At 47.0% G+C, this 21,949-nt stretch overlaps 1 protein-coding gene across 3 annotated transcripts in view; it reads right to left on the bottom strand.

Annotated features, from left to right (window-relative positions):
* Nucleotides 1-7,114: 7,114 nt before the first annotated feature.
* Stk35 (serine/threonine kinase 35) overlaps nucleotides 7,115-21,949 on the bottom strand; it is a 31,217-nt gene continuing 16,382 nt past the window's right edge. For all 3 annotated transcript variants that reach the window (XM_006984510.4, XM_006984509.4, XM_016003008.3), the window contains one exon: nucleotides 7,115-11,702. In XM_006984510.4, the coding sequence (XP_006984572.4) occupies nucleotides 11,626-11,702 (77 nt within the window). In that variant the 3' untranslated portion in view covers nucleotides 7,115-11,625. The remainder of the gene's footprint in view (nucleotides 11,703-21,949) is intronic.

Raw genomic sequence — 21,949 nt, 5'->3', positions numbered from 1 at the left:
GGGATGGTCTTTATGTCAAATTGTTTTGATTGGTCAATAAATAAAACACTGATTGGCCAGTGGCCAGGCAGGAAGTAGGTGGCCAGGCAGGAAGTAGGTGGGACAAGGAGAGAGGAGAATTCTGGGAAGCAGAAGGCTGAGGCAGAGAGACACTGCCAGACGCCGCCATGACCAGTAGCATGTGAAGACGCCAGTAAGCCACCAGCCACGTGGCAAGGTATAGATTTATGGAAATGGATTAATTTAAGCTATAAGCACAGTTAGCAAGAAGCCTGCCACGGCCATACAGTTTGTATGCAATATAAGTCTCTGTGTTTACTTGGTTGGGTCTGAGCGGCTGTGGGACTGGCGGGTGACAAAGATTTGTCCTGACTGTGGGCAAGGCAGGAAAACTCTAGCTACAATCATGCCAGAGAATAATATACTCAAGATATCAACACTATGAAGCAGAGAGTGGTAACCTAAACACCCACTCCCTGGTTTCTGAATCTACCACACTACTAGCCCCAAAGAAGAGTGAGCCTGTCACTTCCCACACAGTTGCCAGGAGGCCTTGATGGATTTAGATCCAGGACTCTTGACTTCTCTTCCAGTTGCTTTTTCTCACTTTACTTCTAGACACAGCCATGTCAGATGGCAAGTGTCCTAGTCAGCTTGTCAACTTGACACAGCCTAGGATCATCCGAGAAGAGCATCTCAATGGAGGGACTGCCTACATCAGATTAGCCTTTGGGTATGTCTTGATTATTATTACTGAATAATAATACTGAATAATACTAATTATTGAATCTCCCATATGGGGGGGATTGTCTTGATAGTTAAGAAGGCCTAGGCCACTGTAGGCAGTACCATTCCCTAGGCAGATGTTCCTAGGCTCTATATGAAAGCTAGCTAAGTAGGAGTCAATGAGCAAGCCAGCAAGCAGTGTTTAACTTCCTGTCCTGATTTCTCTCGATGAACCTATAAGTATAACACGACAAACCCTTTCCTCCCTGAAGTTGTTTTCTGTCATGGCACTTGGCACTCCCACGGAAGGAAACTATACAGTGGCTGCCATCTACTTCCCTTGTCCCTACTCAGAACTGTAGCCAGGGAACCAGGTGGGCATGGAGCAGATCTCAGGGCTTGGACCATCCTCCCCACTTTTAACAGGCACAGGTACCATCCTCATTCCTGTGAACCTGACACATCACTGACCTGGCCCCATCTCATGCAGATCACATCATTATGTAGATCACAGACTCTGCTCACAAAAGTTTGTTTTTATCTATCTATCTATCTATCTATCTATCTATCTATCTATCTATCTATCTATCTATCTATCCATCCAGCTATCTATTTCATTTATTTATTTATTTATTTATTTATTTATTTATTTATTTATTTATTTATTTATTTCATTTATTTATTTAGACCAGTTTTCACTTATGTAGCCCTGGCTGGCCTGGAACTTACTCTGTAGAACAGGCTCTGGCCTCAAACTCACACAGATCCATCCACCTGGTTCTGCCTTCCAAGCGTTGGGATTAAGGCAGGTATGGTTCTAAGCAGCTGAAGGAAGAGTAACTGACACGCGGGAGAAAATAGGAAATTCCCATTTCAGTGTCCGTAAGTAAAGGCCGCTCATCTGTGTGCACACGCTCAGCGGCAGCCCTGCATCGCGGCAGTGGAGCCGAAACAGTCCAACGGGCCCTGTGGCCAACGAAGCCCAAACTGCTTACTGTTTGGCCTCTGGTAGGTTTGCCGAGCCCTGATCCAGATGAGAGAAATTAAACTGCAACATCACTATGGACACCTGGTAATATCCTGAGACGTGTCATCCCCGTGTCTCCGGGGCTGGCTGGCCTGAAGCCAGGCAGAGAACGGCGAGGGTTCCTAGTCTCTCGGTTCCCGCCCCACGGCCACAATCGGCCCTGCTGGCTCCCAAGCAAGCTCTTTCCTTGAGACTGTGGAATAATAAATAGACTCTGACTACACGGGGTCTCTCTCATTCATCTGCTTAACGCTTACAGGCTTACCAGGCACTCTTTAGGGACATACACATATTTTAAAATTTTTTTATTTAGAGAATATAACTACATTACATAATTACATTATTTCCCCTTCCATTTCCTCCCTTCAAACTCTCCCAGAAGCCTGTCCTTGCTTTCTTTCAAATTCATGGTCTGTTTTTTGATACATTGTTGTTACATACATACGTATGTATATATGTGCGCATGTGCACATATAAATCCTTAAATTCACAAACACAACTTGCTCAGTCTGTATAATGTTACTTATATGTGTATGTTTTCAGGGATGACCATTTGGTATTAGATAATCAATTGGTGTGCTCTTTCCTGAAGACGACTATTTCTCTCCCTCTCAGTGAAAAGACTCTAGGTAGCTCCAGCATGACAAACATTGTGTGGCAAGCCGGGCCCTTCCCCCATCCATTAGATGACATTCCTAAAGCTAGCCACCAAGGTCTATTTCCTTATTCGGCCACTTCCTCCTCCTGAGGCTGACTACCAAGGTCCTATGGAAGTATTGAAGTCCAGCAATCAAAAGCCCCCTTAGGCTGCCAGAATTAACATATCCAATTAAAATTAAACACATTGATCTGGAGAGATGGCTCAGGGGTTAAAAGCTGTTCTTCCTGAGGTCCTGAGTTCAATTCCCAGCAACCACGTGGTGGCTCACAACCATCTGTAATAAGATCTGGTGCTCTCTTCTGGCATGCAGGTGTACACTGTATACGTAATAAATCTTTAAAAAAAATAAATAAACACCTCATCCTAACATAGAGTTCCTCCTTTTACCTTTATAAGCCACCATTTTCCTATGAGCCACATCTGTCTCCTCTTCAGCCAGAGGTGGTCCTTTGTCTCAAATACCCTGCCCCCATTCCCTTGTTCCCTTCCCCTTTTCCTTAGTCCTCTATCTCCTGTCTTTGTCTCTTACTCCCTGCCCTCTGTCCCTCTGGGGCAAATAAATCTCCTTTGTGCTGAGACTTGGTCTTGGGGTGTCCTGAGCGGATACCGTTCACTCCACTCAGCATTCCTTAGTTGTCTGTCCGTGTGTAGGGCTGAGGTCCCAGGAGCTTTCTTGCATCAGTGTTAGCACGACTGCTATTGTCCTTGTTCAGTTCATGTTTAGGCAGTCATGTTGGTGAGATTTTATGGGTGTGGCTTCTGACATTCCTTCAAGACACAATATTACAGTAAACTCCTTGTTCTCTGGCTCTTACAATCTTTCCGCCCCTTCTTCCACAATGATCTGAGTCTTAAGCTCAAAAAGCTGTGTTGTAGGCATATCAGTTGGGACTGTGCTCCACACATACATATTTATAGCTGTATCTTGATGACTTATATACATTTGTGTATACATTATAGATATGTACATTATATAGTACACTGTGGTAGTGATGTACTTTAAGAAAAATGAAGCATGTTAATGAGTCAGTGATGGCGGGGACATGTTTCTTTAAATAAGTCAAAAAGGGTCTCAGGTGACATGAACAGACCTCCTGTATGAAGTAGGAATACCAATGTATTCCAGGTAGAGGGAACTGTAGTGTAAAGGCTCAGGGTAGAAATGTTCTGTGTGCTGAGGGACAGCAGGAAAGTCAAGATGACTTACTTGGAAGCAGAGACAGAGAGGATGCTGGGTGGCAAGACTCAAGAAATAAGCAGGAGAAATAAGGGCTACTGTGTGGCCTGCTCTGCTGACTTAGAAGGAAATTGTGTGGACACTGACCACGATGGGTCTCAATGACATAGGAGCTCCTTTGGAACCTCAGGCATGGATATGATAATAGGAAGACCTCATGTAAGGCTTCAAGTTGGAAGGCCAGAAGGGAGACCTGGGCCGTTGAGATTGCAGGCTAAGCAGGGTCTAGAGTGGGATTCTGGCTAAGCAGTAGGGTGGACAGGGCAGTCACCCAGGCTTTGTCTCCTCCATGCCCCCCAGATGTTCCAGAGCCTCATTTGTCTCCCGCTGGCCCAGCCTGCCAGACCAATGTGCCTATATAGTCTCCCACTTTCTTCCTCTGGAACAGAAGCTCCTGAGCAGCAGTGTGTAGGCTGGCAGCAAATATTTATCAACCACTAAGCCAGAGGCTGAAGCTGAAGAGCAGAGAGAATCGGGTAGAGGCAGGATTAGTGAGCTTCTGGGTAACTCCTTCCACTAACAGGAGCATGACTTAGGTGGGTGTGACAGTGGTGTCAACTGGACAGAATCTAGAATCACCTAGAAGATGAGCCTCTGGGAATATCTGTGAGGGACTATTTTATGTTGGTAGGTGTAGGAAGACCCATCTTAATTGTGGGTGAGGCCATTCTCTGTGCAGAAGATCCCAGACTACGTGGAGAAACAGAGCTGAGTACCAGCATGTATGCATTCACTGTCTCTGCTCCTGACTGTGGATGTGATGTGATCATCTGCTTCAATCTCTGGCCACCCTGATGTTCTCACTCGGTGAACTTCAGAGGAAAGGTGTGTGAGCAGGCTTTAAGTTTTGGGTAAAGAATATGTAGACAGCAAAATGCTGTAATTGTCAGAGAGAAGAGCCATTAACAGAAACCTGTGCTGGAACCATAGTAAAGGTGTCCCCATCCAAACCAAGAGGCTGGCAGTATTGTCAACTGGTTTTGAAGGCATGAAAAACACAAGACTGAAGGAGTCACTGAGAGTAGCTGAGGCCAGGTAATCTCTGACAGGGTCAGAAGCCCTGTAAAGAGGTCCTGAGAGGCCATTTGTGTGCAATTATGAAAGTGAAGCAATGAAGACCCCCAGGATACTGGAGATGGATTGTGGGATGTGAGCCAAGGCAAGTTGTAAAAATGAATTGGGACCAATTGGAGAGGCCACAGAGCTGAAGGGGTGTGGCTACCTGTATCTTTGGAGATCAGCCAATTTTATCACAGCCTTGGACACTAGTAGAGAGCTTCAGAGTTTGGTATTTGCTGGACTGAGTTTAGGTCTCGCTTTCACATGACCATTTGCTGTTATGCCCAGATTCTTCCCTTATGGGAGAAAAAATATTTATTCTATGTCATTCTAAGTTGGTCACTTAAGACTTTCGACTTTTAAAGCACTGAAATTGTTAAAAGACTATGTGTGTGTGTGGGTGTTATGAGGTGGCTTAGCAGGTCTGTACATGTGTGCACCCCCACATGCGTACACACACACACACACACACACACACACAATCACAGAAGATCTTTAAAGACTATGGAGACTTTTCAAGTTGGATGAATGCATTTTACAGTTTAGTGTTGTGTCCAGTTGACAAGGGGTAGAGTTGGGGTCAGTGTAGACTTACTTGCATCCCTGTGAGGGATTTTCTTGGTTAACAGATGTGGAAAGACTCTGTCTTTGCATACATATATCCACTTTTCCTTTTTCCCTTTGTAGATGCCCTCAGCTGCTTGAAGCTCTTGCATCTTGACTTTCAACCTTTCAAGTTTAGACTAAGTCAGAATAGCCTTTCCTCCTTCAGTTGTGCCCTACCCCATCCCCTAAGTAGCCCTGGCTAGCCTGGAACTTGTTATGCGTATCAGGCTGGATCAAACCCCGAGATCCCCCTGCCTGTCTCCCTGGTGCTGCGGTGAAAGGTGTGCACCCCCACAACCTGCTAAGTTGCTTCTGTTTGAGTTATTTAACAAAGTGCCAAACAAGTAACTAGGACATGGGGTAGTTTAGATCTCTCCACCAAAGGTCTAAACGACACACCTCTAGTCCTCGGAGCACAGTGCTTCCCTACTTTGTTCCAGGTGGCTAATGCTTCATGTTAGCCATGCCCACACATGTGCCACAACCTCCTCTTTTCTTTTTAAATACTGCCCCAACTCCATTGTCAAGGATACAAGATTGGGAAAGAATGCTCAGGGAAGAGAAAGGGCATCATTATGTTTTTCCTGTAAAAAAGGCTTTCTGTCCTTGACTACTTTGTGGGTGAGAAAGTGAAGTCAGAGAGAGGTGGTCGGAGGTTAACGGGCTAGTAACCAGCAGGCTCATCTGTAGCCCTTTAATCCTGCCAGGTGAGTCAGAATCAAAAGAAACCCCTGGCTATTCTCCCGCCCTTCCACTGTACAATGGAGTAGGCATCTACATTTCACACCTACTCAACTAACTACAGGGGGCTATGGCAAAATGCAATTATTGGAAGTTTACAAATAATATATAGCCTCTTGGAAAGTTAGACAAAAGCCAGGTCTAGTGGTGCATGCCTCTTAAAAAAAAAATCTTAACACTCATATACATAAAATAAAAAGAAATCTTAGGACACACACACAGAAATACAAACATAACCCACTAAACTTGTGGGTTACCTTCAAGTGCCAACTCACTCCCAGGCTCAAGGAGAGAAGACTCCTTTGCTTTGTCCCTGTATCCAGGGTCTGGAACGGAGTTTACACCATCCAAGTTTGTATCAGAAGTCTTTTCCCCTAACACGTATCCCAGGGTCCTGATTTTTTCCTTTTGTGTTTGTTGTTTCTTCCGGGACTCACAGATCTCCTTGGGAAAGACCCACAATGGTAGACTGTATGTCAAACATGAATCTTTATTAGACAGGTGAGCTTCAACAGTGCTGCACAGTGCCAGCTCAGCTTTCCAGACTACTAGAATCCCAAAGCTGACTCTTTTTTTTTTTTTTTTTTTGGTTTTTCGAGACAGGGTTTCTCTGTGTAGCTTTGCGCCTTTTCCTGGAACTCACTTGGTAGCCCAGGCTGGCCTCGAACTCACAGAGATCCGCCTGGCTCTGCCTCCCGAGTGCTGGGATTAAAGGCGTGCGCCACCACTGCCCGGCCCAAAGCTGACTCTTAAGGGAAAGGAACTACAGTGTTGAGGACGAACGCCATGCTGGCCCAGTGTCGAGCTCTTGTTTTGTCTTTGCTTGCTGAAGGTAGCCATCAGTACTTCCATGTGACGTGGAAAGACAGAGGTGCATCAAAGCTCTTATTTGTCCCAGCTGGCAAGCTTTTCATTATTACTTTAATTGGTCTGTCGAGGGCAGGTCAGCAAGTCTAGCTTGCCCAAGGTGCCACAGGGCTCTAACCCTAACCCCAATAACAATGCTGTGGCCTTTCCACTCATCCAAACCAGTAGCAACAAAATCACAAAACACTCATTTGCAAATAGCATATGGCTTTTAGACCCCATCAAATAACTTTATTCACACAAACGTCCCTTAATTTACAAAGCTCAGTCATTCATACACAATAGGGGGATCCACAGTGTTCAAAGAACTTAAATATAATGTATCATACCAACCCAAGTAAGCCAAGTACAAAAAATATTCATATAAAGTTGTTCACACATAGGTCCTATATTACCAGCTTCTGTGCAAAAAAAAAAAAAAAAAAAAAAGGAAAATTAGATTAACTAGTATTGAAACTAACCTTGTGCCTGGCTTTAAATCTCCCTCAAAACCAAGTCTGACCCACATGAGCATTAAGAATAACTGAAATATCCTCTGGTTTTGATGGTAAGTAGCCTTTGGGATGTAATTTTTTTTTAAAAAATACCCCCTAAGTAGGTTTCCTTCTTCCTATGGTCTCACTTGGATTAAAAAAAAAAAAAGGCTCACTCCTGGTACTCCCCTCAATCCTAGGGGCCCCCAGGCAAGCAATGGCAGTAGATGCGTCCCTCAGAGATGGCTGTGGATGCTGACATCAGCCAATGCTCTAGAATACCTACTGGGCTCCCCTCCCAGAGCATGTTTCCAGACAAGGCTCCTTTCCCTCAAAGTCAACCCTATGCTGTCCTGAGGGCTGTATGACAAACTCAGAATCAGCAAAGGCAGAGGCATCAGCTTCCAGTCTGCTGGCCTGGAGAGCTGAATTACCAAGCTTAGCCAATTCTGAGGTAGACTCCCAGCAGCTGTCTGGCGCTGCCAGATGGGGAGAAAGAACCCAGTCAAGGGTAGGGATAACCCAAAGACCCACCTGGAGTTGAGCCACTAGTGCCTCCAGATGTGGAAGGCGGGGCAAATGATCAAGAGACGAGGTGGGAAGAGCTCACATGAGGTGAGCAGGGTTGAGGGGGGCAACGGAATAAGGCAGGGCAGTAACGTTCCCTCGTTGGAGGATAGCAGTTAGACTCTTGCTCTTCCCAAGTTTGCAAACGAAACCTAAAGGTTAAAACCCACATACAATCCATCCTTTATGCTGTCTTCTAACACAGTAAACAGCTAATAGCATAAAGATTCCCACAATGTTCTTTTCCTGTTCTTGGAAATAGTCACACAAAAACAACATAACCTTATTGCTGCGAACACTGGTTTTCTAAAATAGTGATATGTTAGAGCTGAAAATCTTGGAGGAAGGAATGAGGGGGGCGGGACTGTTGGGGCAAGAAGGCTGTGAGGAGGACAGGAGTGGTCTTAGCACCACGGGGTTACGAAGCCAGTGAGTCAGGGGCCTCGGGCTCACTCCAGGCATCTATCCACCTTCTCTGCCACTGGAGTCACCGCTGGCAGTGCCACAGGGAGGCCGGGCCCTATCCAGACTCAGATCTTCACCTAGAGTGGGCGCACTTTTCCTCCAGCTGTAAACAGGGTATTTCTTTAAGTAAACATTAAAACATCCCTCAGGCAGCCAAAGGGCAAACCCTACAAGGTGGGACTAGAGTTCCTACTCCCCGCCCCAATGCCCTAGAGCGAGGGAGGCTAAAGCCCGACCCTTAGTCTCCAATGACCAGAAGGGGTTAGCTGGAGCCAGTTCCCATGGTGCAGTCGGTGTCTTCCTGGCTAGAGGTATGAACAGGGAGGGACAAAGGCAGTGTGCATGTGTGGGCAGCAGCATTTGGTCCTGGTCTAGAGCTGCTGGAAGGGCCACAGAGGCAAGAGGGAGGTGTGTCTGGCTACAGCCCACGGGAGGTGGGTGGGGGCTCAGAGGTTTCCGTCCCCTGTGGCTATATACAGGTGGAGAGTATGAGTACAGTGACAAATGGACACAGAAGACAGCCACCTGCTTCTGGCAGAGTCTGGACAGAGGAGGACAATGGAATAAGGCACTATGATCTGTCCTTCACTCACAGGGAGCTGAGCCTGAGCGCAGAGAACTCAGGCCAGGACAGTCTCCCAACAGGCAACCCTCACACCCAAGAAAAGGGACAAACGTTAGAAGTTCTGCAACTTCTAGAATGTGGACAGATCTAACAAACCTGGAGGCACCTGAGATGATGCCCCACAGAGCTACTGGCAGGCCTGCAACCCATATAGAGGCAGAAGGGGAGGAACAGAGGACAAGGATGCTGATCCCTAAGAGAGACGGAGAGCCAGGCTTTGGGAAGACTATAGAGCCCACCGGGGGCTGCCTCACTGGCCACAGCACAGCAAGCGTGTCACCGGGCCAGCTTCCATCTGGCTGGTAGGTGATAGCATAGACTGCAAGGGGGGGGGGGGGACGACAAAACAAAACAAAACAAAAAACAACAACAAACCCAGGAACAGGCACTTGGGGCTCAAGACCTGGCTCTCATCTGAGCCAGAGATAGAGAGAGGTGCACTCATCAGGCCAGAGCCAGCTGGGAGCATGGAAGATAAGGTGCAGGGAAGCAGGCTACCCCTCCCCGGGCTACCCACCCACAACCAATGGGGGCTGCTTTGACACCAAGAAAAGTCCGGTGGGAAAGCACCGTAACCCAGGTCTTGATTGTAGAGAGCCAAGAGACAGGGACGAGAAAGGGCAAGGTCGGTAGACTAGTGATTTGCTAGGAACCCAGAGCAGGACTACAGCAGGAAGTGTGGGGTCCTGAGCTCAGAGACTGCTTTTCCCATCTGCTCAGGCACAGAGACAGCAGCGCCCAGGGGAAGGGAGGGACGTGGAACAGAAATGGAATGTACTTTGCAATTAGGGGCGGCTGCTGCTCCCACCCTCCCAGGTGCTTCTCTGATTAGGCTCAAGAGGCTGCTTAAAAAGTCACTCAAGGAGACAAGATGCTATCACAGTACAGCGCAAGGTAAGGGCCTACATTACCACCTGCAGCCATGTACCCACAGGAACAGCAGCTGACCTCTGGCCAAGAAGAGGAAGAAACTTTGGTGCTGAGTTGCCTGAGAGAAGGCTGGGAAATGCAAGTGGACAGAGCTGATCAGGGTTCAGTGTTGTGATGGCCTTCCCACACTACAGGACCAAGGGACAGCTGCTGGAAGAAAAGCTCTCCTTGGCCTCTCACTTCCCTACCTGTCCTATGCTAGTTTAGGAAGATAAACAAACAGATAGATACCTTCCTTCCTTGTCCAGAGACCCCATCTCATGTGACCAGAACAGGATGAACAATCTGGAAAAGTTTTGGAGCAACCGAAGGTGCGTCCCAGTCGAGGGATGCGCCAGAGAGAATGACAGGGTCCATGAAGCAGCTGGAGGGAAGGTATCGTCCCTTAGGAGGCTGTGAGAACACTGCAGGGAGTTAAGAGTGAAAGGCTATGCAGACAGACAGCAGAGTCACGGGGATCTAGGTTGGGATGCTTTAAGACGGCTAGCTGCTCTACGAGCCCTCTAGTAGCCATGTGGGCATCCCTGTCTGCCCCATACCTCCCTATTCAAGGCAGGTCCTTTCTCTTCTCATCAGACAACAGTTACAAAGAGGGTGATCACCTAACACGAAGTCCCTGGGGGTAAGAGAGATGGCGCTTGACAGTATCACCCGGTGGTGAGTGACACCATGGATCCTGATACACAGGGCACACCTTTCACTGTGAGGAAATGATGGCAGCAGCCAGTTGAGGGTACTCTGCAATGGTCAAAACTGGGGCTAGGTAGTCTCTATGACAGGCTGGACTTGCAGCACCCTGGGAAGATAATCCAGGAGGCAAAATCCAGGGAAAAAGGTATTGGCCTCAGAGCAGTGGCCAGAGGCCAAGGAAGACCAAGTGACAAGGGTCAGCACAACAGTCCTAATAGAAGATAGGCTTGTGCAAGTGGGGTGGGTGTGGGGGGTCTTTATCCCCAAGTGATGGGATGATCACTCTCAGTCTCCTTCCTCAGGGACTCCGCTTGGAAAGGGCAGAAGGAAGCAATTCCAACTACAGTGAGTCCTGGTATGGCCTGAGGCTCCCAAGAACTTAAAAGAGAACCAAACCCATGGTTTAGGTCTTCTTTAGAGTCCTTCTGGCCAAACCCTGGTCTTCCTCTTCTGAGAGCTTCTTCATCTCTGATCCTGACTGAGGCCTGAGGGCTGGCCAGGACCAGCCCATCCAAGGAGTACAAGAGCTCCCACGTCTGGTAGGGAGGGAACTCGGAGGCTGCTTCCTTGTATCTTCGTATCCCTTTCCAGGAGAAACCGAAACTCGGGGCAGATAGAACTTCTTTGGGAAATGGGATGCTAGAGCAAAACTGAAAGATGTGTAAGAAAGAAAACAGAACATGAAAGATAAAACTAAAATTGTTTCCTAACTTAAGAAATTAACGGATTAACGGTGAATATATGCATAAGCTTTGCCCACATTCAATGTTCTTAAAAACAAAACAAAAACTCAAACAATACAAAGGTGCCTGTCCAGAGTGTAGCCTTCTGCTCTTCAGAAGTCTTGATGGTTTAATGTTTAAAATAATAATTATTATTATAACAAAGGAAAAAGAAAAGGGTAGCGTGGGAAACCCAAGCAAAAGCTTCACATTGTGGGAGGTCCAGCTGTCAGGAGATCGCCACCACCTGTACCCTCTGCCATCCTGTCCGAGACATGATGAGACTGTGGGTCCCGAAGGATCGACCTGGAAGACAGAAGGTAGGCAAAAGTGGACATTGGATCAGTGGGTGAGGGTACAGGGCCAGCACCCAAACCCAACTGACCCTGAAGCTGTGTGTTCTAAGAACTCGATGTGGAGCAAGCTGAGCCACCCACTACCTTGCCGTCTGTAAAGACACTCTCATTTCTCGGTAAGGAAACTGATGTGGTCAAGGTCGTAATGACTAAGGGTGGACCCTGGAAGAGGGAACTTAGGCATGCTGGCTCCATCAGCAATCTGATGACAAATCGTCTCTCTACCTTCTTCCCACTCCAGCATCCCTGTACTCTACAGGACCTATTCCAGACAGAAGTTCCCAACAGACCCTGATGGTCTTGGTTCTATTTAGCCTTTCTTCTCCACTTTCACCCACAACTACTGGCATAAGCCTCACAGCAACCCTTGTAAGATTTCACTGTCCTTTACAAATGGGAAAATGGTACTCAGCATCTGAGAACCTACACTAAGTTAGCCAGCAAGTTTTAAAGAGACCACATTTACCCTCTCCTCCTAGGTCACTTGGACTCAGAAAGATCTCCCAGAAGCAAGTGATAGGACCCATTCTGCCCACAACATCATCTACTGGGGCTATGACTGAGTGTTCTGGAGACAAAACAGTCTTAGTAAACAGGCTCTCAGCTGGCTGTGTGCAAATTCAAGCCCTTTGTTCTTTGGTCTCATAATCTACACCTATGTCATAAACTGTTTTTGAAGATTACATAAATTCAGTTATGCATGGCTTAATGATATATGAAATGTAGAGCCGCTTGAACATGACAGTATTTATGGGACCACCATTGTATATTGTCTGCTGTTGCCTGAAACATCATTTTGTGTCACACTGTATTACTTAGAAGAATGTCTGGTCCTGTGAGCACTGGCTGCTATTTGGGAACTTCTTTGGTGCCAGGCCTCAGGAATAAGACAAGAAGCTGCCCTTCAAGGAAACCTAGCACATAAAAGCCAATAGAGATTAGTCTTGGGTCAGCTCCATATTCTGAGCCACTTAATCACATAGCTAAGTATAGCTTTGTCTTAGGCAAGGCAGGTCATCTGGGCAGCGATGTTCTAAAGTTTTCAAGGTGCACAGTTTCACCCTATGACTGGCCCAAACAAGCCCTTCCCTGTATTTGTACAACCCTTCACGGCTTCCTGGCTCCATGGACACACCGAGCTCGTTGTCTGCAGCTTGACAAGTCCGCCCTGGTTCCAGCCCAGTGTGTACCCTCTTCACTGGAGCTGCGGTCAGTACAGCCAGACGACACTGGCCCCATAGACTCAGGTCTTAAGGTGGCCAAGCTCATTCACAAAAGTGACACCAGGGTGGGCCTGTCTGCCTCTGTCTCTTCCTGTAAAGTCTTCCGTCTCTTTTGGGCTCTGAGTAGAAGGAGTATAAAGTATAGGGCCTACAGAAGCTTCGGACATATGCAATGTGCCCATTTCCTTTGCCTGTGTCTCCAGCTAGACTCTGAATGCACCTTCAGCCATTCAGCCATCACAAGCAATTGCAGGCACCATGGGAAAGGAGGCATCTTCCACACTGCCGGAGGATGGGAAGCAGCTGGGAAAGATGCTTTCAGAACTTCAGGTCTGCTGAGAGCTAGAGCCTGATAGCTCATGTCTAGAAACCTAGCTATCACCTCTAACTCTAAACAGGAGAAAGAATTCACAAATAAAGATGTTCAATTATGGGAAATTACTTCCAATGTCCCAAACTAGAGACTAAAAAAATGTTCTAGTGAAGAATGAGAGATGGGTGGCATTTGTGCATCAGTGGGAAGCCTGTTAATGAGTCAAGTGGAATACATAAGTTACAAAGCTGTGTGGTAGAAAGTAGGAATATGGTTTGTCTCTACAGCTCAGGATGGAGGTTAAAGTCCTTACAAGGTAACAGGTGAAAACTTGGGGTGTTTGAATGGATGAGGCCTTTGGGAGGTAATTAGGATTACATAAGTCATTTGGGTGGGATCCCATGATTAAGCTCTGATGGTCTTTTAAGGGGGAGATCCTAGGGGCTGGAGAGATGACTCAGTAGTTAAGAACATTGGTTGCTCTTCCAGGACCTGGGTTTGAGTACCAGTACACACAAGCAACTATAATTTCAGTTTCATAGGATCCTATGCTCTTTTCTGACCGCCCTGGAAACTAGGCATACACATGATACATATACATACATGCAGAAAAAGCAGTCATATACATGAAATAAAATGAGTAAATCTAAAAAAAAAAAAAGCAAAACAAAAAAGAGGGAAAGCCTACACACATACTGAAATACACAGAGACACAGACAGACAGACAGACAGACAGACAGACAGACAGACACACACACACACACACACACACACACACACACACACACACACAGACTTTTGGATACATGATGCCCTGTGTTGCCTCAAAAGACAGCCAGCAAGAAGGGACCAAAACCAAGAATCACCTTTTATCCTTACGTTTAACTATTATTAAAAAAAACAAACAAACAAAACTTATACATAAAACCCAGAATGCACCAAAATTAACCAGACCCAACATCTCTACATAAAAGCATGCACTCTGCAAAGAGGTTAGGTGTAGAGTAAGGGAAGCATCTCCCAAGGAAGGAGAAACAGAATATATAGTTACAGACAGATTGGGGGAGAGGGGTGGAATGGGAGGATTAAACTGAAGGGAGGAGGGAAAGGAAGAGAGGAATACGGAAGGGATTATGGCGAGGGACAACTAACACTGAGGACCACTGGAGGGGGTCATATGGAAACTGACTACTGTAGAAGCATCTTATAATATATACATGTAAGAAAGAAATCTAAATGGAGTCAAACCATGGAGGAGAAATGCCCTCCCTCTGTAGTTTTCTCCACTAAGCAAAACTTCCGGTGCCAGGAATGGGTTAAAGGGGCCCCATAGAAAGCCCCCAACAACTCAGGATACTGTGAAGGATATTGGTTGCTTTCTACCAGCTGATGGTACAGCCCTACTGCTGCAAACAACACTTACATATCTCCTTGAACACGGGGAAGCCAACCTGGTACCTAAGCAGAGCCTTCACCCCTACTGACAAGTGTTCATGATACTGGAAGGTACTCTGCATGCTCCCGGAGGAGAAAGGGAACCACAAACCCAGCTACAAACCCTGTGATCTACCATGGTAACCTGCCTGCAACTGGAACAAACACTGTGGGAATAACCAACCACTATCTGAATGGATTAAAGACCCACTCCAGGAGATGGAACCCATGCCTGACACTGCTTGGGTGGCCAAGAACCTGAGACTGGATAAGCAGGTCATAGACGTAGAGGAAAACCAAATACCAAATTTTTCTCCTAAAGAAACACAGCAATAAAATGACTCCTAACAACTTTCTGCTATGCCTATAGATTGGTGTCTTGCTCAGCCATCAGAGAAGCTTTCACTTACAGTAGATGGGAAAGGGACCTACAATTGGGCCGTGCACAGACTATGAGATCTCATTCTTTGTGGACGAGGAGGTGGAAAGACTTGAAGAGCCAGCGGATATGGATGACACCAAGGAAACAAGGCCTTCCACACACAACAGAACTGATGCGCCTATGAACTCACAGAGACTGTGTTAGCATGCACAAGTCCAAGCTAGACAGGGCCCAGCACTGAGAGGGGGAACCAGACAGAACTTCCATCCCTAACCAAGAAGCTATCTTCAATTGGCAAAGGCTTGCCAAAGGAAACCTAGTTTTCTCAATGGAGTTCGAGTATATACACTATACCTAGGGGCACCCCCGCCTCCCATGCCCAGCAGTAGATGGCCAACACAAACTCAATGGTATTTTTGGAGGTTTTTTTTTTTTTTTTTTAATTTTTACCTTACTGGTCTTTTGCACATTATCGTTTCCGGTTTTGTGTTTATGTGTTTTGTGTGTTGGGTGTCTCTCTCTGTATGTATGAGTTTCTCCTGGTTTTTTTGTTTGTTTTGGATTAAATTCTGGTTTGTTTTTTTTTAATTTGTTTCCTAAAGAGAGAGAGAAAGAAAAAATGAGTGGAGTTCAGTGGGTGAAGAGGTGGGGAGGATCTGGGAGAAGCTGGGAAAGGGGGAACCATGATCAGAATATATTAAATGGGAAAAAAATGTTTTCAATTCAAAAGTCAAAAACAAACAAAACCAGCATGCACCAAAATTAACCAGACCCGAAGTCTACATGTAAGGAGCATGAACTCTGGAGAGAAAACTCAGATCTCTGAGGCCTGTTTCACTGGATGCTTCTGCTCCCCTACTGGCAATAGGAATTAAAGATTCCCCCAAAGGTCTGCTCGAGGACTTCTTCCCAGTTTTCAACTTGGCTTCTCATACTCCCTGATGACCTAGCAGCCATTCCAGCCTCATGCGCTTTCCCCTGCTGCTTTCTGCCTGTGTTTTCAGTAGATGAGCAAGTGAAACATAAGACAGACAGGCACGCTTTTCCAGGGAAGCCACAGCACATGCTTACAGGAGGATGGAGGTGGCACTTTTGTCTACCTCAACAAGAACAGTAAAGACTATCTGGTTTGGAGTCAGAGCAGCCAGCCCATTACTAATGCTTATTAGACGATGACCGTTAGAGCCTTGGTGGGCTCTTGCCAGCCTCCACCTCCTAGTCACAACCATGATCCTTGCCTCCCTCCCTTCCTATTTTTTGGAAATGCAGACAGTGTGATTTACATTTTGATGTCTGCTGTGAGGAGTGGGAACTCCAATAAACTGCCAGCAGTCCATCTGGTTCACTCATACTCACCTATTCACCACTCGGCTGGCAGAGTGGACACTCCAACTACCATACTGTCCAATGGTCATTTTGGCTGAGGGCATCAGACCTAGAACTTAACTTTTTTTGTTGTTTTATTGAAACAGGATCTCATTCTGGCTTAGACTCAGGTTGGTCTCTAAGTCAAGGTAATCCGCCCACCTTAGCCTCCCTGAGTGCTGGGATAACAAGCCTGAGTCATCATGACTAGGCTGGAATTCACTTCTCAAGCCTTAATTCAGGACTAGCTTCTATCTTCCATACAGGGTGAGAGAATGAACAGTGGTGGAGAGCAGCCCTGAGCTCTGGTCAGAGGGCATAAATCTGCCGTAATGGTCCCAAAGACAAGCCTCTTGCCTCAGCCTCTTAAGTACTTAATAGGACTACAGGCATCTGCTACCATGTCCAGCGTCCCAACAGTTGTTTTGTTAGAGCAAACTTACAACTTGGTCTCTAGTGAGCCTTCTCTTGGGGTGAGAGCCTCCTTGTCCTCTCTTCTGCTTCCTTCCTCATCTGGCTGTCACCTAGCCTTCCGGGTCCCCTCCGGACCTCCTCCCACAAGGCATGGCCTAAGAACAGTCTTCGCAAGGCCTCTGCTTCGTGGTGAGCCTCGAAGCCCGACAGCCTCTACTCCCCACACTGCCGGCCTCCACCTCACTACCATTAGACTAGTCTGCTGAGTCTCTTAGGGCTATCACATACCACACGCTGCTGCAGGCTCCAATGAGCTCATAGACAGAATGACTGATGGAAACTCTCAAATTAGTATGCATGGCAACATAAAACTAACTTATGAACTCCTCAGATACATCCAACAGGACAGCATTAAGGGGAAAATATGGTTATAAGAACTTCTGTGACTAAGCTCCTAGCCTACTGCCCAGTACTGACACACACCCACAGCGAGCATCTGAGCAGCCAGTACACGGAGGAAGAAAGTTCATTCACACCTATGAAGATTTAGCCACTTCTCCACGCTCTGACATCTGGTGAGGGACAGAGCTGGAACTGTGCCCGACCCTGAAGCCTGGGCTACTTTGGAACCAAGCTGAACCATCCCTCGGCTCTCTCACCATCAGAGCTGGCCAGGAGAAATGACGCATATGGAGACCATGAATTTTTCTGACATTTAGACAGTCTCCTGGTTACAGAAAGGGGCTCCCGGCTCCACCTTTTCTTCCCAACTTCTCAGCAGGAGAAATTCCCTCAAAGGGAAAGCAGATTCCACACAATGCTCACGTTGAGAGAGCTCCTGAAACCCAGGTGTGACAAAGCTGAGTGACAGCTGGCTCCAGACTGTCCCTGGAGTTTCATCACACATAGTACACGGCTCATGTCAAGAGCAGAGTTAGAACCTGGCAACTATCTGTCTACAGGATGGCAAGTAAATAAAGAGTAATTAGGTTTTGAAAACGGCTTTACTCCTCGAAGGTGGCAAGCAGCTCAGGAGGGAAGAATGGAGTTCTGGCAGTGCTGGAGGACTCAGACTCCACACTCCTAATTCACAATGTCAGAGGGGTGGCTGTGGACAGATGGCAGCTCTCAAAGGAAACAGGCAGTATCCACTCGGACCCAGGAGGCTCACACTCCCGTCTTCCACATCCCAGGCACCCACTCTGTGCAGAGGAATCTGGCCTCTTGGCTTCTCTGAAAGGCACGATAGCTCTGGGCTGCAAGAGCACAGGCAAGTCTTAGGCAGATTCCCAGGTGGAGGCCTAGTCCGACACAGCAGAAGAACTGCATCTCTACGTGGTGGAAGAGGACAGGAGAGGCCTGGCTTCCGGTACCGCAGGTTTTTCCTTTAGAGACTTCACTTGTTCCCCAAGTGCTCAAGGAAGAACTTGACAACAGAGAAGGGATTTTTAATCCAACGCTCTTCTACTCTCAGGAATTCAGCGTGGGGTCTAGAATCCCTGAAAGGCCTCAAATTCTCAGTGTACATCAGGGCAGGACCGGTGAGAGAAAGGACAGGAGAATTTAAAGCCAGGGTCGCATGCTGTTGAAAACACAGCAGATTCTCCTGTACTGGGACAGAACGCTCCAAGGGGCAGTGAGCGAGCCGATGGCAACTGCACTCAGGAAGCTCTTGTACTTGGAGACCTGCTCATAAGATGGCAGCGGTCACATCACCGTATTACTGACAATACTATTTCAAGCCATCTGACTCCTTAAAGTGTGCTGCCGAAATTAATAGTATTAAAAAGTTCACCAAATGGACACCAAGAAGAATCCCTGGCCAAGATGGAAGAGTCTAGATTTAAAAGGCTCCATGGTGACCTGATAGTAGGTAGAGCTGTCCGCTGAGTCATCCTGAATGTGCTGGAGAACTTGGACCCACTGAGATCTCTGATCTGACCTTGACTAAGTCAACAGGTCTTGGGGCTAGGGCTGGGGCTTTTCCTTGGGCACTTTAGCTAGTGAGCAGGTCCTGGATGAAATAAGACTGAAAGAGACAGGTTTTGTCCCTAGAAACAGCTCTGATAAAATCAGCATTAGATAGGTAGATACCATAACAAACACCCTGCCTCAAGCTTATTACGGGAAGGGCTGAAATAAAAGCTGCCAATTGCCTCAGTTAGGCCCCACAGAACCAGGTTCAACTGAGCTGCTGTGATTAGCAGAGAAAGGGCTCCAGGGAAAAGTCGGGGATCCTGGGATTTCCCCAAAGGACACTTTCCCACCAGGAGGAAGTCATCTAAGTCCTTGTTTCTAAAGGCAAGGTCACTCTTCCATGTGGTGACAGGACAATTTGTGGTTATAAAGGAAAGCCTCAAGGCCAAAATGATATAGGCAAAAAAATTGCATGGTCTTCTGGTCCAGCTCAAAGCTGAGCATGGCACGGGAAATCCTTGGGGCTCTTTCTAAGGAGTCTATGGCTTTCTTAGGGGGAAGAAGGGCTCCTCTGCACATTATTAAGGAGAGAGAAAATGATACTCGTGGTCAGCTTATGAAGGTCTGGCAAAAAGAAAATACCACGATTTTGGTAAAATGTGGCATTGCCACTGCTGAATTCTTTGCTTGCTGAACTTCAGTGGAGACCACTGTGAGCACCATCCTGCATTTCACACAGGGAAACAGCCCAGAGAAAGGAGAGGAGCTGCCCAGAGCCACTGACACAGCAAGTGGAGTGTGGCTTACATGAAGATTCCATAGCAAGTCCCTCAATGTCACTACTGTGGAAGCTTCGCTACGGTCAGGGAACTGCGCAGCTCATGCTCTCTGCAGAGGCACCTGCCAGGCGTGCTTCTGTAGCTCCCTCCCAGGCTGACCCACCTCCTAAAGCCTACAGGCACCGTTCCACCCACTCTCCAGCCCCACCTTCTTTGCAAGATCAAGTTCATCTTCTTTGGGCTGAGAAAGCCCCCGGCAGCTCAGAGATATCTGACCTTGTATGAGGCAGCCTAGGCTAAGCTCTTCTCATATATTCCTGTGCTCTGACAATGCTCACTTGGAGTTCTGCTCAGGATGCTCTTCTCCAAGTGCATCTAGACATGAGAGTCCCAAACGTTGCTGTCACTTATCTCAACAAGACAGCACTCTTTTCTCTGAGCTGCTACAGGCCTTAAGACACTCTGGACCCCCCAGGGGTTGCCTACATGGCCTCTTTGGGAGCTCAATGGAGGAGGGCCTGGGCTGGAGCTCCAGCCTTGAGCTAGTGCTTGTCACTCACATAGCTAAATCACTTCCTCTCTGGAAAGGAAGTGAGAACATGGAGAAGGGGCAGCAATATCAACGGCACAGGATTTAACAAGATAAACAGCAGGAGTACTGAGTCTGGCAAGTTCAGCAAGTTGAGGAAGTAGGGGTTCCCTTTCACATCCCACTTATGTTTCCCAATGATGAAGAAGCCAGCTTGTCCCAGGCCTGCATATGCTCACATGTGCAAAGAGAAAGGACCTAGGGGTTCCTGGTTCTACTGCCAAGACCTGCCTTTCCTTTGTACCACGTATCGTTCAAACCAAGGTGTGAAAGGATACTGAAAGACAGAAGCCTCTTCTCAACCAGCCAGAGGTCCAGTTAAGGCTATGGAGGCACCCCTAAGCTTTTGATAACTGTCCTTAGGTCCTAAAGACAGCTGAGAGGACTGTGTCAGTGGCTTGAAGCTCTCTAGCTGATCAGAATTATAATCTAGTTAGTAGGAAACTCCTTGCTCTGGCTGTCTTCAGTTTTTGCCACTGCTAAATTGGAATCACCTTCCAACACAGCCCCATTCACCCAAGGTCAAGGAATGGGGTCGCAGAAGACTTCCCTTAGTCTTCCTGCAGCATCAACCCCCAGCTCTAGGAGCAGGTGGGCAAGTGGAGTTCTGGTTTTCTGTAACGGAGATGGAGCTGTGTGTTCTCCAAAGGCTTTTTATACCACAGTAGAATGAACCTAGGCCCTGAGATGGTCCAGGGAGGGAGGAGGACGTCTGGACTGTGTCAGTGGTGACAGCTGTACTTCACTTTAGGTACTTGGCTTAAACCCCAGAACAAGTTTCATAAAGGTAAAAAGTCACCCTGTTGTTTGTCTGGGTGTGGTATTTTCACACCCATTTCTGCTGCCCCATGCAAACTGAGAGTTCCTTCCAAACATTCACCAGATCCAAACAGGCAATCTGGTTACTAACAACAAATGAGTGCTTACTTGGGACTTCCAGTTTTCTTTATGTCTGGTACAAGGGGCTGGGTCCCGCTGGCAGTGTCTGAGCAATCTGCCAAGATCTCAGCATACTCCTACTCCACGCCTGAGATTTGTCCTAGACACCAGCCTTCTAGAAGGGCATGTCTTCGGCATGTCCAATAAAAAGGAGAAAAGGAAAAGCAAAGGGGTGCTGTATCTGCTGTATCTGTCTGGTTGCTAAGGGTGTCCCTTTCCCAGAGAATGGACAGAGATACAGAATCAACCAGCTGCCTCACATCGTTTTGGTAATTTTACTCACTGGACAATATGATCAACACTAAAACCCAACATGATATAGCCAGTCTGTTTCCCTCATCACTGCTACAGCACCAGGCTTCTGAATTCAGAAAACTAAAAAAATCCAGCCATCATTCACAAGACTCCTTCCCCCAGCATCAAATCAAGATTTGTTTTGTAGCCGGAAAACAAGCATTTCTGTCTTCCTTACTATGCCTTACGGGGTACCTGGGTGGCTCTAATACATTCTTCTCAAGTCCCTAGACATCATTTCCTTTAACAAAGAAACAAAATACAGAATTCTTTCTGACCTGTTTATGTTGCAGGCTGAGTTACAGCTTTCCCCTGGTACCTCTTACTGAAAGTGAAATTCCGTTCAAGTTGGGAAATTCACTGCAGTGTTTTATAGTATTGATTTATTTTAAACTTGCTTGGCATTTTTAAGACCTGCCATGCCTCTGAGCCCTAGAAATGCTGAAAGGGGTCTCTATTTCCTCTGATTGGGAGTATCATGAGGTATTAGGTGAATGAAGAGGGGCAGGCAATTTATCTGCGCTTCCCACTTTGTCAAGACAAATCTT

This window comes from Peromyscus maniculatus, chromosome 4, assembly GCF_049852395.1.
Source record: "Peromyscus maniculatus bairdii isolate BWxNUB_F1_BW_parent chromosome 4, HU_Pman_BW_mat_3.1, whole genome shotgun sequence".
NCBI classification, from domain to species: domain Eukaryota; kingdom Metazoa; phylum Chordata; class Mammalia; order Rodentia; family Cricetidae; genus Peromyscus; species Peromyscus maniculatus.
Note: the sequence above shows the minus strand (reverse complement) of the source record. Positions and strands in the feature narration are given on the sequence as shown.